General features: G+C 37.3%; 1 protein-coding gene across 1 annotated transcript in view; it reads left to right on the forward strand.

Annotated features, from left to right (window-relative positions):
• LOC147404854 (CBS domain-containing protein CBSX1, chloroplastic-like) overlaps positions 1-11,063 on the forward strand; it is a 37,702-nt gene extending 26,639 nt beyond the window's left edge. Inside the window, exons 5-8 of the mRNA XM_086440948.1 lie at positions 6,238-6,290; positions 10,186-10,301; positions 10,416-10,473; positions 10,786-11,063. Coding sequence (XP_086297074.1) covers positions 6,238-6,290; positions 10,186-10,301; positions 10,416-10,473; positions 10,786-10,860 — 302 coding nt within the window. The 3' untranslated portion in view covers positions 10,861-11,063. The remainder of the gene's footprint in view (positions 1-6,237; positions 6,291-10,185; positions 10,302-10,415; positions 10,474-10,785) is intronic.
• The last annotated feature ends 2,775 nt before the right edge of the window (positions 11,064-13,838 follow it).

Consider the following 13,838-nt stretch of genomic DNA (forward strand, 5'->3'; position numbering starts at 1 on the left):
CTATCACTTTTCGAAAAAGGGGGCAAGATTGAAGTATAGCCCCAGTTCGAAGAAAAACACAAGTTGGAAGTTATAAAAGAGCAAGAGGAAGACCCAAAAAACGTGGATTAAGGTAGTGAAAGCGAATATTACCACATTTGCATTAAAAAGACATAATGGGGGGGGGGGGGGGGGGGCATGTTTAATTGATCCTAAATTTTTTGGGTTTGTAAACATAAATACAACAAGATAAGAAGAGCAAGAATGCAATATTTATTGACATAGTTTGCTGCCAAAAATAAGTGATTACATCCCTGGCTCCAAAGATTTGACTCACTATCTCTCAAATGTATTGAAAGACTTCCTACATGCTTTTGGCTCTACGGATCAATTCACCTCCTTCTCCCGTAGGTCTCTTTAAATAAAAGACTAATAACAATTGGCCTCCATCAGTAAAGGGATACTTGATCGAGTTATTGGCGCTCTTGAGCCACCTCTGAGCAATTGATCACGAAGCCGTCACCCTATTCAACCATCTATCCTGGTGTCTTTGTTACTGGCTTGTCCGCTTTTCATTGTTAAACCAGTTTCAGTTTGGCTCTCGTCCTAGAGTTCTTATTCATACTCTAGTAAATTCCACATTAATCAAGCTAGATAACTTTCTATCTAATTTAAGCCTCCTATGTAGGATATGAATTGATCTAGTTTATTTCTTGATTTGCGTTGCGATGGGCATACTGGATGGGATTGTCTATATCATGATCTCAAGATGTGTGTTGGACTGACCATAGGATTTGTGTTGACCCATTTGCGAGATTTAGATAGGGTCAATCTCAGGATCTGAATTACACTATCTTTAGTGCATCTGTCTGACATTTGTTGGTTTCACAATATCACCCTTTTGGTGGTGAAACACAATTTATCTCTTGTCTGCCTTCAATGATACTGGTTCCTTTATCAGTAACTGGGCTTTTTTCATCTTAAACATCTTTAAATAAATATTTGTCAAAATATTCCTACTTTATGAAACTCATTATCAATGGTCTTTAAATTGACAATCCCCCCAAGCTCATGGAAATTCCCAACTCATCTTGGCCTTTAGCTTACAAGTATTTAATATGGTCATTGCTCACAGAAATTCTGAACCATCCTCACCCTCATTTTAGCTTAATAGAGTTTTCAACTTATCATGACCCTTAGCTAATGGGAATTTCAAAACTCATCAAGGCCCTTGACTTATTGGGTACATAACGTGACCATTAGCTCACAGGAATTCTTAACTAATCCGGCCCTTAGCTTATGGTTCTTTAGCTCAACCATTAAGTCACTGGAGTTCTCAAATGCTCCAACCCTTAGCTTATGGGTTTTTTTTCCTAGTAGTTATTAGCTTATGAGAATTTGAAAACCTAGTTTCCACTCAAAAAAGGGCACTGACAAGAGATAGAACTGGACAAAGCTTCCCAAACATGTCTGAAATAGAGGTTTGGTGGGTTTTCAGATACTCAAATGAAAGGAACAACAGGGTTCAGAATATGGAATGACTGATTTGATCAATGGATAATCGATTTTTTTTTTTAATAAGTAGACCAAAATATATTAAGAGAAGATTGGTTGAGATAACCAGCCAAATAAAGTTATAAGTTACAAGAAATAAACAAAAAAAAAAGCAATATTAATTTGAACACAAAGACTCCCATTTAAACACAAAATCGTTAAAGAACACCCCAAAGGTACGTCTTCCTACCCAAAAACATGTTATGGTTCCACTCTTGAAAAACGGACAATACCGAATACATGAATATCCATGCACACTGAAATAGACTTAAGAAATGAGCCCATAATTTAAGAACAAGTCATAGGATAGTGAATCAAAATATGAGAAGTGGACTCCCCATTTTCTTTGAACAAGAAGCAAATAATTTGCCCATTGAAACCCCTAGTCATAAGATTATCAAAAGAAAGAATTTTGCCCAAAGCGGCTGACCAAATAAAAATACCTTTGAAGTTACCTTTTGACCCCAAATGGGTCCCATAGGGAACGAAGATAAGCCCGATGGAACCAGAGAAACATGGAATGAACTTACAAAAAAGAAATTGTCCTTTAGTGCGTGGCCATACTCTCTTATCACACCCCGTTAACTCCTCAATTGTCTGGTCCAACTTGAAAGTCAACTCTTTCAACTCCTGAATTTTCCGATCATTAAAGTCCCTTCTAAAGCCGAAGTTCCTAAAATTTCCTAACTCAGGATGAATAAAAAAGTCAACAATTAAAATTTTCTTTTTCAAGTTAGTACATAAAGCCTCGGGAATTGGGTGGACAAAGTAGAGTTACCACACCAACAATCCTCCCAAAATTGAATCCTCTCCCTATTCCCACATTAAAATGTCACTAGCTCCTTAAATTTTGTTTAACGCTGATGATTCCCCTCCACAAGCTACATCAATAGGGTGACCTCATTTCTTTACTCTCCCACCCAAGTAATTTTTCCCCATATTTTGCCTTAATAATTTTTCACCACAAATTTGACCATTCTTCCCCTAACCTCCATAACCATTTCCCTAGGAGTGCCACATTAGAAAACTTAAGACCTTTGATACCCTAACCCCCTATTTCTTTTCGGTGAACAAATCACCTTCCACTTAATCAAGTGAAATTTTCTTTTTCCATTCTTGTCATTCCACAAGAAGTCCCTAATCATTTTTTCCAATCTTAATTTCACACTCCTAGGGATATGGAACAGAGATACTTGATAAACCGGTATGCTTGATAGGGTACTTTGGATTAAAATAAGTTTACCCCTTTGGATAAATACCTTGCTTTCAATGAGCTCAATCTCTTCCCCTTCTTTTCTAGAATCGGCTTCCAAATTTCTTTGTACCTAGAACCCACCCCTAAAGGTAATCCTAGATAAATGGAAGGGAAGGAACCTTGAGCACATCCAAACGTTACTGCCCACCTAGGAACATCTGGAACATCTCCTATGACAAAAAGCTTTGTTTTTCCTAGATTGATACGCAACCATGATATTTCCTAGAAACAACAAAGAATATCTCTTAAAAATCTAACCTGGTCTAAGGAAACCTCAAGAAAAATGATAGTGTCATCTATGAATTATAATAATGAAACCTAACGACCCCCACCCTCAACTTGAAAATCTACCAACCAATACTTAAGGCTCTCTTAACCATTCCCTGACAACCCCCACCCTCAATTTGAAAACCTAACAACTCGCCAATACTCGAGCTCTCTTAACCATTCTCCCTAGGGCTTCTGCTACTAATACAAAAAGAAATGGAGATAATGGATCTTCTTGTCTCAACCTGCTAGAGTTGTTGAAATGACCCATCAGACTACTGTTGACTAGGATCGAGAAAGAGGCAGAAGAAACACACTTCATTATCCATTCAATCCACCTCCTCCCAAATCCCATCTGTTCCAATATATACTTCAAGAAATTCCAATTGATATGATCGTAAGCCTTTCAAAGATCAATCTTGCACAACAACCTTACCTTTCCCACCTTTAATCTTGAATCAATGTATTCATTTGCGATAAGCATACCATCCAAAATTTGGCTATCTCTGATGAAGGCCTCTTGTTTCTGACCTATCATGCTTGATAGCACTTTTTTTTATCTTGTTGCCAAGACCTTGGAGATGATTTTATAAGTGGAGCCTCCAAAGCTTATGGATCTAACGCCACCCACATCCATAGCCCCAGGTGTTTAGGAATTAGTGCAACAATGGAATTGTTCAAGCCTAAGTCTAAAAAGTTTTTCTCTTGAAGATTCGCCACCACTCTCATTAAGTCCTCACAAATTGTGCTCCAACAACTCTTAAAAAAAGCCATTGTGAAACCATTTGGGCGTGGAGTTTTGTCCCTGTTCATATTTGACACCGTCCTAAGAACCTCTTCCACCTCAATTGTCCTTTCGAGTCAAGCTCTTTGTTATAAAGAAATAGCACCGAACTCCAAAAGATCTGGACGAGGGCGACACATATGTCTTTTCTCGTACAAATTTTTGTAGAAATCCACAATCTTCGACCTAATTAACTCCTCCCCTTCAAAACTTTCCCCATTGACTTCCACCCTTCTTATACAAGAAACCTATCAAGTCTCGATAGTCTCAGTGCCTCCTAGTTATTTGACCATGTGAAGGATCTACCTTGAAGAGGCCAGTCTTCGAGTGAGAAATGGTTCAAAAAATCCCTAAAATCCCTCACTTTTCAAAACCCTACCTCCACCCAATTTTTCATAAGCAAACCTAACAACATTAAAAATCCCCTCCTAAACACCATGGCCTATCCCAATACCAGTGCACATCGCACAATTCCTCCCAAAATTGATGTTGTTTGTTAGATTTTGATGGCCCATACACACTTGTGAACACCCAACTAAAACTACTATCAACACAGGTGCACAGAACTAATACTGAAAACACCCCTACCAATTCTTCATCCACCCTCAATTTATTAACCTGCCACATGATCTTAGTATCCCCTGATGCCCCTATTGATGGTTAACAACACCACCCCACCTTATCGCTCCAAAGCTCCTTTATAATTGCCACATTGCATGTCTTTAGGGTGATTGAAGGGTTCAGCTGGGTAGTTCCATTTAGTTGGGTTAGGGATAGGTTTAACAAGGGTTTGGATGGCAGGGATGGGTTTGGCTGTGATGATTGGGGCTGAATATGGATACGACAGGGTCTGCTGAAGTATTTTATGTTTAATGGGAAAAAGGGCTGGAATATATTCTTACTCGGGGTTTATTGTAACAAAAAAAAAAAAAGGTAACAAACCCACGTATATCTCATGTGAATTGAATTCAAAACTTTTTTGGTTAGGATGATTGCCTCATCAAAAGGAGGACACTCTTTGAACTAATCATCTCATTTTGAAACTTCTAGCTTCACCAACAGGGGATTAGAATTTGAAACATTCTGGACCATCCGTTTTACTATAAAGTTTGAGATTAATTTTAATAGGATTAGAAGTTTCCAAACGGTCTGATTTTTATAGTATGATCTCCTTGATGGGGAGACAAAAAATCAGGCTTGAACTCATCTCGATGGGAGTACACATAGTTAATTGTAGTAAGTCCTTCTAGGTGTACATATGGCTCATGTGCCTTGAAAAAATAGGGACCTGTCATTCTATGGTTCTACCTAAGAGCCCTTCTATGTCAAGCAACTTATTAGATTGGATGATCATAGCCATTTATCTCATTTTTTTGGCTGGTCAGAAGAGAGTCTGTAACTTATTTTCTAATCATCTAAAAGAATGTTTAGGTTTAATGATATATTCATTTGATTGGGTTATCATTTGTAGTAGGGATACTCTAAGTGAGATTCATCAATTGGGTGAATTTTGTACTGGTGATCTTCTAGGTGGGATCCATTGAATGTTTGTACGTTAAGGATGGTATGCAATCCATGGAGTTTATTCGAGAGGCATCCTTGATATTCTCATATTACTTAACTTTCAAAGTTAATTAAAGCATTCTACCCATTCAAGACTCCTGTCATTAGGGTAAGCGGTTTGCATTGGACTAGTTTGAATGTTTATTCTCATTTCTTTCTTTTGCACCATAGATTGACTATATACATTTTCAGTCCTTACTCATAATAATTTGCACTTATTTTTTAGAGCTGCTATTAGCATCCCAGCTTTTACTTATTACACCCTAATTAAAAATAAAAAGAAAAGTGAATAGTTGAGAATAAGTAAATTTTGGCGTACCAATTGTGGATTTTATATGAGCCTAATCCTAACTGTAAACAACTACTAAAATTGTTTGAATGAGAGTTATAATGTTTTGTAATGTTGATTAATAACTTGAGACAGATCTTTGTAATGCTTGAATGGTGTGTTTTAATCTTTAATCGGGGTCATAAATAAATTACAAAATTGGGGTGTACTAAGTAAAAGTTGGGGTGCCAATAGCTGCTCTCTTTTTTGGTAAGTAAGATATACATGAACTTTTCAATGATTGAATTTTAGCCACTCAAATTGATGCCCCATGATGCAATTTGGTCTTTGTTTCGTTTTTTCTTCTAGTTACTTGTATATATGGTAGCTGATAATAGTTTTTGGCTTTTTAGAGTTAGCGGGTGTTTGCCAAATATTCACTCATGTTAGGCTGTGGGAATTTTTCATGGAAAAAAGAACAAAAAAAATTCAATCAAAATTGGAGTTTGAATTATGAGTCATAACAATGACCTATTTTTATGATAATTTTTCTTATTTGGTGATAAGGTGGTGGACGAGCTGATACAAGCATGTTTCCTGAAGTCAATAGCACTTGGAAAGTAAGGACTGTTATCGCTTAGTAGTTTGTTATTATTAGTTGCAAGTGCCTATTACTGCAATGTCAAAATAAAAATCTTGTTCTGTTTTTATTTTATTTTTTTATAATAGCATTAGCAAGAATTTGTGCTTTCTTGTGAAGTAGGGAAAGTTGAACTTATAACTTCAGTTAACTATAGAAGACTTGTATTACTTTTGGACTCTCAAAAAAGAAAGGAAAATGAAAATGAAAAATGAAAAATGCTTTAAGTACATAAAGAAATTTTTGGTGTCAAAGGCCTGTCACTGACAAATTTGATGGATGGACTATGACAATCTTATTTGAAGGATCCTCATTATCGAAACTAGTAGCCTTGTAGTTTTTCTCTCTAGTTTGTTGGCAATATGATAGATCTTTACTTGGTTTCTACACTATCCCATTCCCAATTGTAACTTCTCAGGTGCGTAATCTGGTTTTTTGAAAGGCTCTCTTGCCTACACATTTGTTTTTCAAAGAGTTGAAAATTTGTTGGTTAGGGAGATGTGGGAAACTTTGAAATATTTGCTACTGAGCTGGGATTTGAGTGGGATCTCTTGCATTGGCATGTATTGGTTTGCATTTGGGGGGCTTCATTTAGATACAAGCCAATTTAGGATCCAAATGTGGAGAGATTTGAAAGGAAGCTTGTATTTCAGAAAAAGGAATGTGCCTTTCTCATGTGGAAATATAGTGCCATGAATAATATGTCATCCAACTTGAAAAATTGCTAATGGATTTCCTTTGATAAGGAAGTAATGAAGAGCACCAATAACAACTTTTTAAAATGTGAACCATCTCAATCAGACTTTCCCTTTATCATCTATTGGGGCTACTACTACATTTTCATCTATTAGCACCATGGACAAATTTGTTTTTTCTGTGGTAAGGTCTTTAAATTCGTTCTAGTTATTTTTATTGGCTAAAATAACCACAAATGCAACAAGCTACCATCTTCAGATAGGAAATTTTGCACTATGGGTATATTGTAAGTGCATGGTTCAAAGTTTCATTGAATTTTGATTGAATGTTCCAGTTTCAGCCTAGAGCAGAATGAAGCATTCAACATTTTGATGGGGTCTCAGAATATAATAGTTGTGACCGTCTTGGTTTTTCCTGACTGAAACATTTCCTCGAGACATTGGTTAAGAGTTTTTTTTTAGCTATGATATTGGCATCTTACATAGTTGTTTACTTTGATTTGACTACTCCAACCTTTAATTATTTTATGGGTAAGCAGGACTTGAACCCACAACCTCAAAGTTGCTTTGCAAGTTGTCAAAACAACTGAGCTTGGTTTCCTAGCAATAAAAAAACAAAGAACCTCCAACCTTGGTTAATGTGGATATCTACCCTGATTGTAAACAATCTCGGTTTGTATGATGGAATTGTTGCTACTTTCTCAGAGGCATACTAGAGTGGTTAAGGTCAATCCTTTGTTGTCTTTGACTGCATTGATTGTGCACGATTTCTGAAGTGTTATGCTTTGGTACTTGATTTTTATGTTAATTCTTCAATTCCAATATTACCAAAAGGAATGTGTAATTAGTATTAATTAGCTGGTAGGGCATTGATCATCTAAACGCTAAGCATTAGGTTACAGCTCTAATGTGGTACGATGAAGAAACACAGAATGGAATTCAGAATTTGACTTTTACCCTATGAATACAGAAATTCACTCAATCATTAATTATTAAGATTTCTTGATTATTCTAAGCAATAAAATTGTCTATACTGCAAAAATGACAATCCATTACAGCATGGAGGGAAATACCTAGGGCCACAAATTTGAATTTTGACATAATATTGTATTCATCATCATTTTCAGTCATGGTTTTAAATCTCAGATGAGACCTAGATGATTCGGGTCAGCCATCTCGGTCTTGGAGGCGTCCAAGCAAGATTTCCACTGTGACTCAACCAAGTTGACTGGTGTAGATCGTTTTTGGTGTTATGTTTAAATAACAATTGTTTTTCCTGTTTCAAACTGAATTAATTGATGCTACAATCACAAAATCTCATTTTATGTAGATCTCAAGCATTTAGATTCTTAAAATTTGATTATATACAGTCCCATGACATTGTGTTTGGGGAAGGAACCAGTTGGGGCGGGTTTGCATTAAAGAGGGGGAAAGTTTTATCAAAACTTGGTGGAAAACAGCCGAAGAAGAACTGCAGGAGAAGTTTCTGAAGTCACGTCTGAAGAGATTGGGATGATGTACAACAATAAAATAATTGGTGGGGCCGGGGGTTGGGGGTGGGGGGGAAGGTGAATTCTTTGACTTTTGCCATCATAGTAAGCAGGGAGGTTGTTCCCAAGGTCTTAGGTTCAAACCACCCCTTGAACCCCTTCTTATACTAAATGCTAACTGTTAACCAATTACCCCACACACAAAAAAAAAAGGTAAGCGGGGAACATGATGGACCGGAGTTTATATTCAAGGGATTGGAGCAGCCTGTGACAAGGACATGCAAGGAGAGACAAAAATTGTGTAGGAGCACCGCAAGGACTTTTTACTTCTCCGGTGGATCCTAGAAGGGGAGACTTGCTTGAAGATATATGGGAGGATCAACTTGACAGATATTCAGAATAGATGGATCCATTACCATTAGATCAGGCTATCAGAAGGGATCTTTGTGCAGTGAACTTTTGTTTCCTGTGCAAAGGAGAGTCAGTGAATTATCTTTTCTTCCATTATAGAGTTGCTTGGGAAATTTGGGCCCTACTTCTGTGTTTCCTGGATGTAGTTGAGTGTATGAAATGAGCCGAATAGTCGGGCTTTCAAAGGGAAGGAACAGTCCATTCGGGAGATCATTATGTCAATCATGGAGTTCTTGGTTTTTTGGGTGTAAAATCTTTATAGGAATTGAGGGGAATTGTCTTTGAGGATCCCTTGGCAAGATGGATCGGGTTTGTTGTATTGCTATGATTTGGTTGTATGTTTTGGTGCCTGGTGGTTTTCGGTCTTGTTCCGTATAGTGTGTTTTGTATCTTGCTGGTTATCTCAACCAGCTCTTCTTCCATTAATGCAATCTTTACTTAGTTAAAATAAACAATAAAAAAACCCAAGGTATTCTATATATTATTTACCTAAGAACCAATATGCTGTCGTGCTTCATATTTCGGTCTCAAAGATCGAGCTTAGCAGCTATAAGGAGGCTCGAAGACATTAGTGGCAAGATGCCAAGCTTGAGGACGTTAGCACCTTGAGAAGGAACAAAACATGGGATATTGTTCTGAGGATAACACGTATTAGCTACAAATGCATATAAAAGAGAGGGAGAAGGTTAGACGGTATTGTGATGAGAGATAGGCAAGACTTGTGTTGCGGTGTGTGGATTTGCACACGAGTATGGTTAATTTGAAGATGTTCATAAATGTTAAGAATGCATTTCTGAACTATGAGCTTGACACAGAAAGATAATTGGCGCAACTGGAGGTTTTGTCGACAAAGGTTCGGCCACCTTTTGATTGAAAAAAAACGTATGAATCGAAGGAGGCACCGGGAGCTTTGTATGGGTAGTTATGCAAGTTTCTTATGTTCTTTCGATACACTATTTCTAGCATAGATGAATCTATGTGAATCAGAGCAAGGCTGGAACTTGAATATCAAAAATCATTTTTATTTATAATTGTAAAATGTGATTTTATGATTGTAGTATTATTAAGTCAGTTTATAACACGATTTTTTTTTTTAAAATTATTATTTAACTAAATCCATTTGATTCCTTTAGTAAAGGTTTGATGTTACTTTTGGTTTGTGGACTTGGTACCAACCTGAAAATGCTGTTGTGTGATGTTTGTGATGACTAATTATTGAATCATTTGGGGAATTGTTTCACCAGCAATTAGCGTCTCTAATTATTACAACTCTCTGCAGACTTTCAACGAGATACAAAAGTTACTTAGTAAGACCAATGGTAAAGCTGTTGCTGACGTGATGACACCTGCACCTCTTGTTGTTCGCGAATCTACCAACCTTGAGGATGCTGCCAGGTTCTATCTTATTTTTTTTTCCTTCTTTCACACTCTGTTGTGCCACTAAATTTTATATTGAACCTATTCATTTAAACAACACAATAAATTTTAATTTTGTTCCTAAAATGTCAGATTGTTGCTTGAAACAAAATACCGTCGACTTCCAGTTGTGGACAACAATGGGAAGCTGGTAAGATGCATGCACACACACACACACATAATGCTTACTCCTTTGCATTTCTATTGTTTTGGACAGCACACAATTTCCTTGGCAGTTTCTTTACTTTTATTATTAGTATTATCATTTTTAGAGCGATTCTATTGCCACACCAACTTTTGCTAATGCCACCCCCAGATGTGCTAATTCTTTGGTGATTTATATATGAATTGGAGTGACGTTAGCAAAATTTGGTGTGGCACTAGAATCACTATTATTAGTATTATTTTGATAGGTTTGTCCTTCACAGTTTCTCATTGAATTTCTTCTTTTATATATTTAAAGGTTGGAATTATAACGAGGGGGAACGTGGTGAGAGCTGCCCTTCAGATAAAACGTGAAAGTGAAAAGTTGACATAGATAGATCCAAAGTATTTACCACTGGCATTCGATGGGGAAGAGAGTAATCACTCTCCCAGACTTGAGTTATATACATATTTATTGATCTTAACTGCATGAGATTTTTTTCGGCTAAAAGCCATAAATTTAGAGAAAAGTCAAATTCAAATTTATATGTTGAGACCTGTAATATTATTTCTCTAGAAAGAGGGGTTTTGGAATCATTTCTTATTTGAGTTTTGTGTAGAGGATTATTAGCAGCTGATTTCTTATTGTTTCTAGGATTGACACCTCAAAAAAGGTGGGCTGTGACCTGTTTTACCAGATTCGTTCCTACTGGATCCAACTGTGTACCATTGCGAAGCAAAGCAAATTAGTTCGCTTTATAGTTTGTACTAGGTTTGTGAAGACAACGAACCTAAAACTAATCAATTTTGCTGAATTTTATAATTGCCCCCCCTCCCCCTCCTCGGGGTGAATTTATGGGGGAGCAATGGGGGTACTTGCCCTCGTAAGAATTTTAAGTATTATATAGATTTTATGCTATTGCCATTGATAACAATGTCAGAAAAAGGCATTCATCGTTATTGTCCCTACAAGAATTTTTAGTTACCTTCACGTTGATAATATCTTAATTTTACCTGTTTCCCTGTGGCGTCCTGCCAAACGCTAACACAAATCCCAAGGTCATCTCGAGGCATTAGGTGGTGTCTCGAAATTTCGGCATGGTCTCCTCTGTTTATGTTAGCGTTTCATGGAATTCAAACCTGATAAACAATTCCAAACAATCCTTTATAAAGCAATAAATCCACAATGATTAAGAAACGGAAGACGATAGATTTTATGAACAACAAAAGAAAAAATGTCAGAGTTGCGCAAAAAGGTATAAAGTTATACAGGACTACGAATTTTTCCTCACTCTAACATAGACCTAGCACTTGGCCCCAAAAACATATACCTCTCTTAGGATGGACAGATTCCTAGTAGAAGTAGTCATGGTGCTCACCGGGCAAGGGACACTGGTCGTCGATCTGACCAACCAGATGTTCCTCAGCGGATGGTTCAACACTCGCCTCTCCAAGCACAGGTTCTACAATTAAAAAAAAATGGAAGGAAATGGTGAGTACCAATGGTTACCCAGTAGGTCTACAAACAATTCCCACTAATAACCTAACCTAACGTGATCGAATAATCATACTGTATCATTCCAAAGCATGCAAGTTTTACAATTGAAACTACGATTAACTGGTACATATAGCCAGGGATGAGTAACTAAACAGTTTAAAAATTACACATAGCATCAATCATCCATACTCATTATAGATTTTTCATTTATGCAAATATAATTGACAACACTGAAATAGTAGACATGCTTTTCAGTTTATAATCTAAAATATAACACAGATACATAATACAAGTGGTGAAATAATGGAATTTGAGCGTTGGGATTCACGACTTGATCGCTCCCAGTCGGGACATGATGTTACAACATAAATCTGGCTTTTAATTCCTGATTTTGTGGCCGGTCGTTGCACTTATCACACTGGTGACCATTTATCCGGCTCAGGCTGGTCGTTTGATCGTAAGCAATGGGTCTTTTTTCGATGTGTCAGAACGTTCGACTACTACTAGATTGTTAGTGATCACTGATCGATCATCTTCGTCTATGCCTATCAGGCGTGCATGTGATTCCCAAATGACACTCTACTCGTATACGACCACCTTTACAATACACATTCACTGGTAAAGATAAGAAAGGAATGGACCCAGATTCCAGTTGTGACTCCATTCTCATACGCGTCTCATATCACGTATAAGCTTGGTGGTCCCTACCGTACATCCCAGGATAGTGCACCCCTCCGGACGATGTGACGTATTATCCCGTCAGGCATTCACAAACCCTTTTAACAACTCACAAAATAGTTACGTATATATATGATTTTTCATTTAAAACAAAAGAGAAATTAACAGAACAGGGTTGAGAATGGATATCCAGTTCCTACCATGCAACCGTGGTCACCCGGCCTAAAAATAAACAATAGTACTCAGCGCACGCGCTAACATAATCAGAAATAAACATGCAATCTTTTCATTAATAACATAGATATCCTTTCACCAACCTACACACAACATACAATGTAAAATGCAGACATCACCCCTCGGGTGTGATTCTGACATTTTACCGTTCGTTCCCTTTTCCCATTCTCTCGGCATTCTCACTTTTCATCTTTTCAAATCAACCATCCATTTCCAATTTTTGAGGTCATTATTTTGGTCTTTCCATTGAAAACCTTAAAGTTTATTTAAAAACAAGGTCCCGGCGATGACGTGACCAAAGCTGTTAAAACAAGGAAAAGCTGGTGAAAATTGGGCTAAGTCGGAAACTCAATTTTTCAAATTTTTCAAAGTTGAAATTGAAAAATTGAAAACGGGTTTTTCGAAATGAAAGTCTCGATCACGAGATTCGACACAATATAGTTTTTTGTAATCTAATTCAAAGTTATGCGAAAGTTATTACATTTTGAAAACTTGCCGAAAACGTCGAAAAATACGTTTTGTTTCTTGAAACCAAAATTTGAATTTTGATCCTTTGAGATTCGGATCTCGAAACCATTTCCATTGTTCCGAAATGGGGGGTAAAACATTAATTTCATTAAAGAACTTAAAGTAAATGGAATAAATGGTGAGAAATAGTGTATAGGCAATGGGGAAGCCAAGTCAAGAGTCAGAACACAGTTCTGAAGAAAACTGTTTCTATTGGTGGCTGTCGGTGGCAGAACCATAGTTTTGTCGGTGGAACCAACAGATTAGTCATCGGCAGATGTCGGTGGGACCGACGGTCCTGCCGACAACATAAAATTTTATCGCGTTTCGTCAGTGGCAAAAGCTTCATTCTGTCGGTGGGACCGACAGAATGCCTTCGGCAGGTGCCGGTGGCACCGACCCTTCCCGCCTACAGTCTGAACCTCACACGCGATTTTTGGAGTTTTTCGATCCCT

Source organism: Akebia trifoliata, chromosome 4, assembly GCF_017979445.1.
Source record: "Akebia trifoliata isolate Shusen 1 chromosome 4, ASM1797944v1, whole genome shotgun sequence".
Taxonomy (NCBI): domain Eukaryota; kingdom Viridiplantae; phylum Streptophyta; class Magnoliopsida; order Ranunculales; family Lardizabalaceae; genus Akebia; species Akebia trifoliata.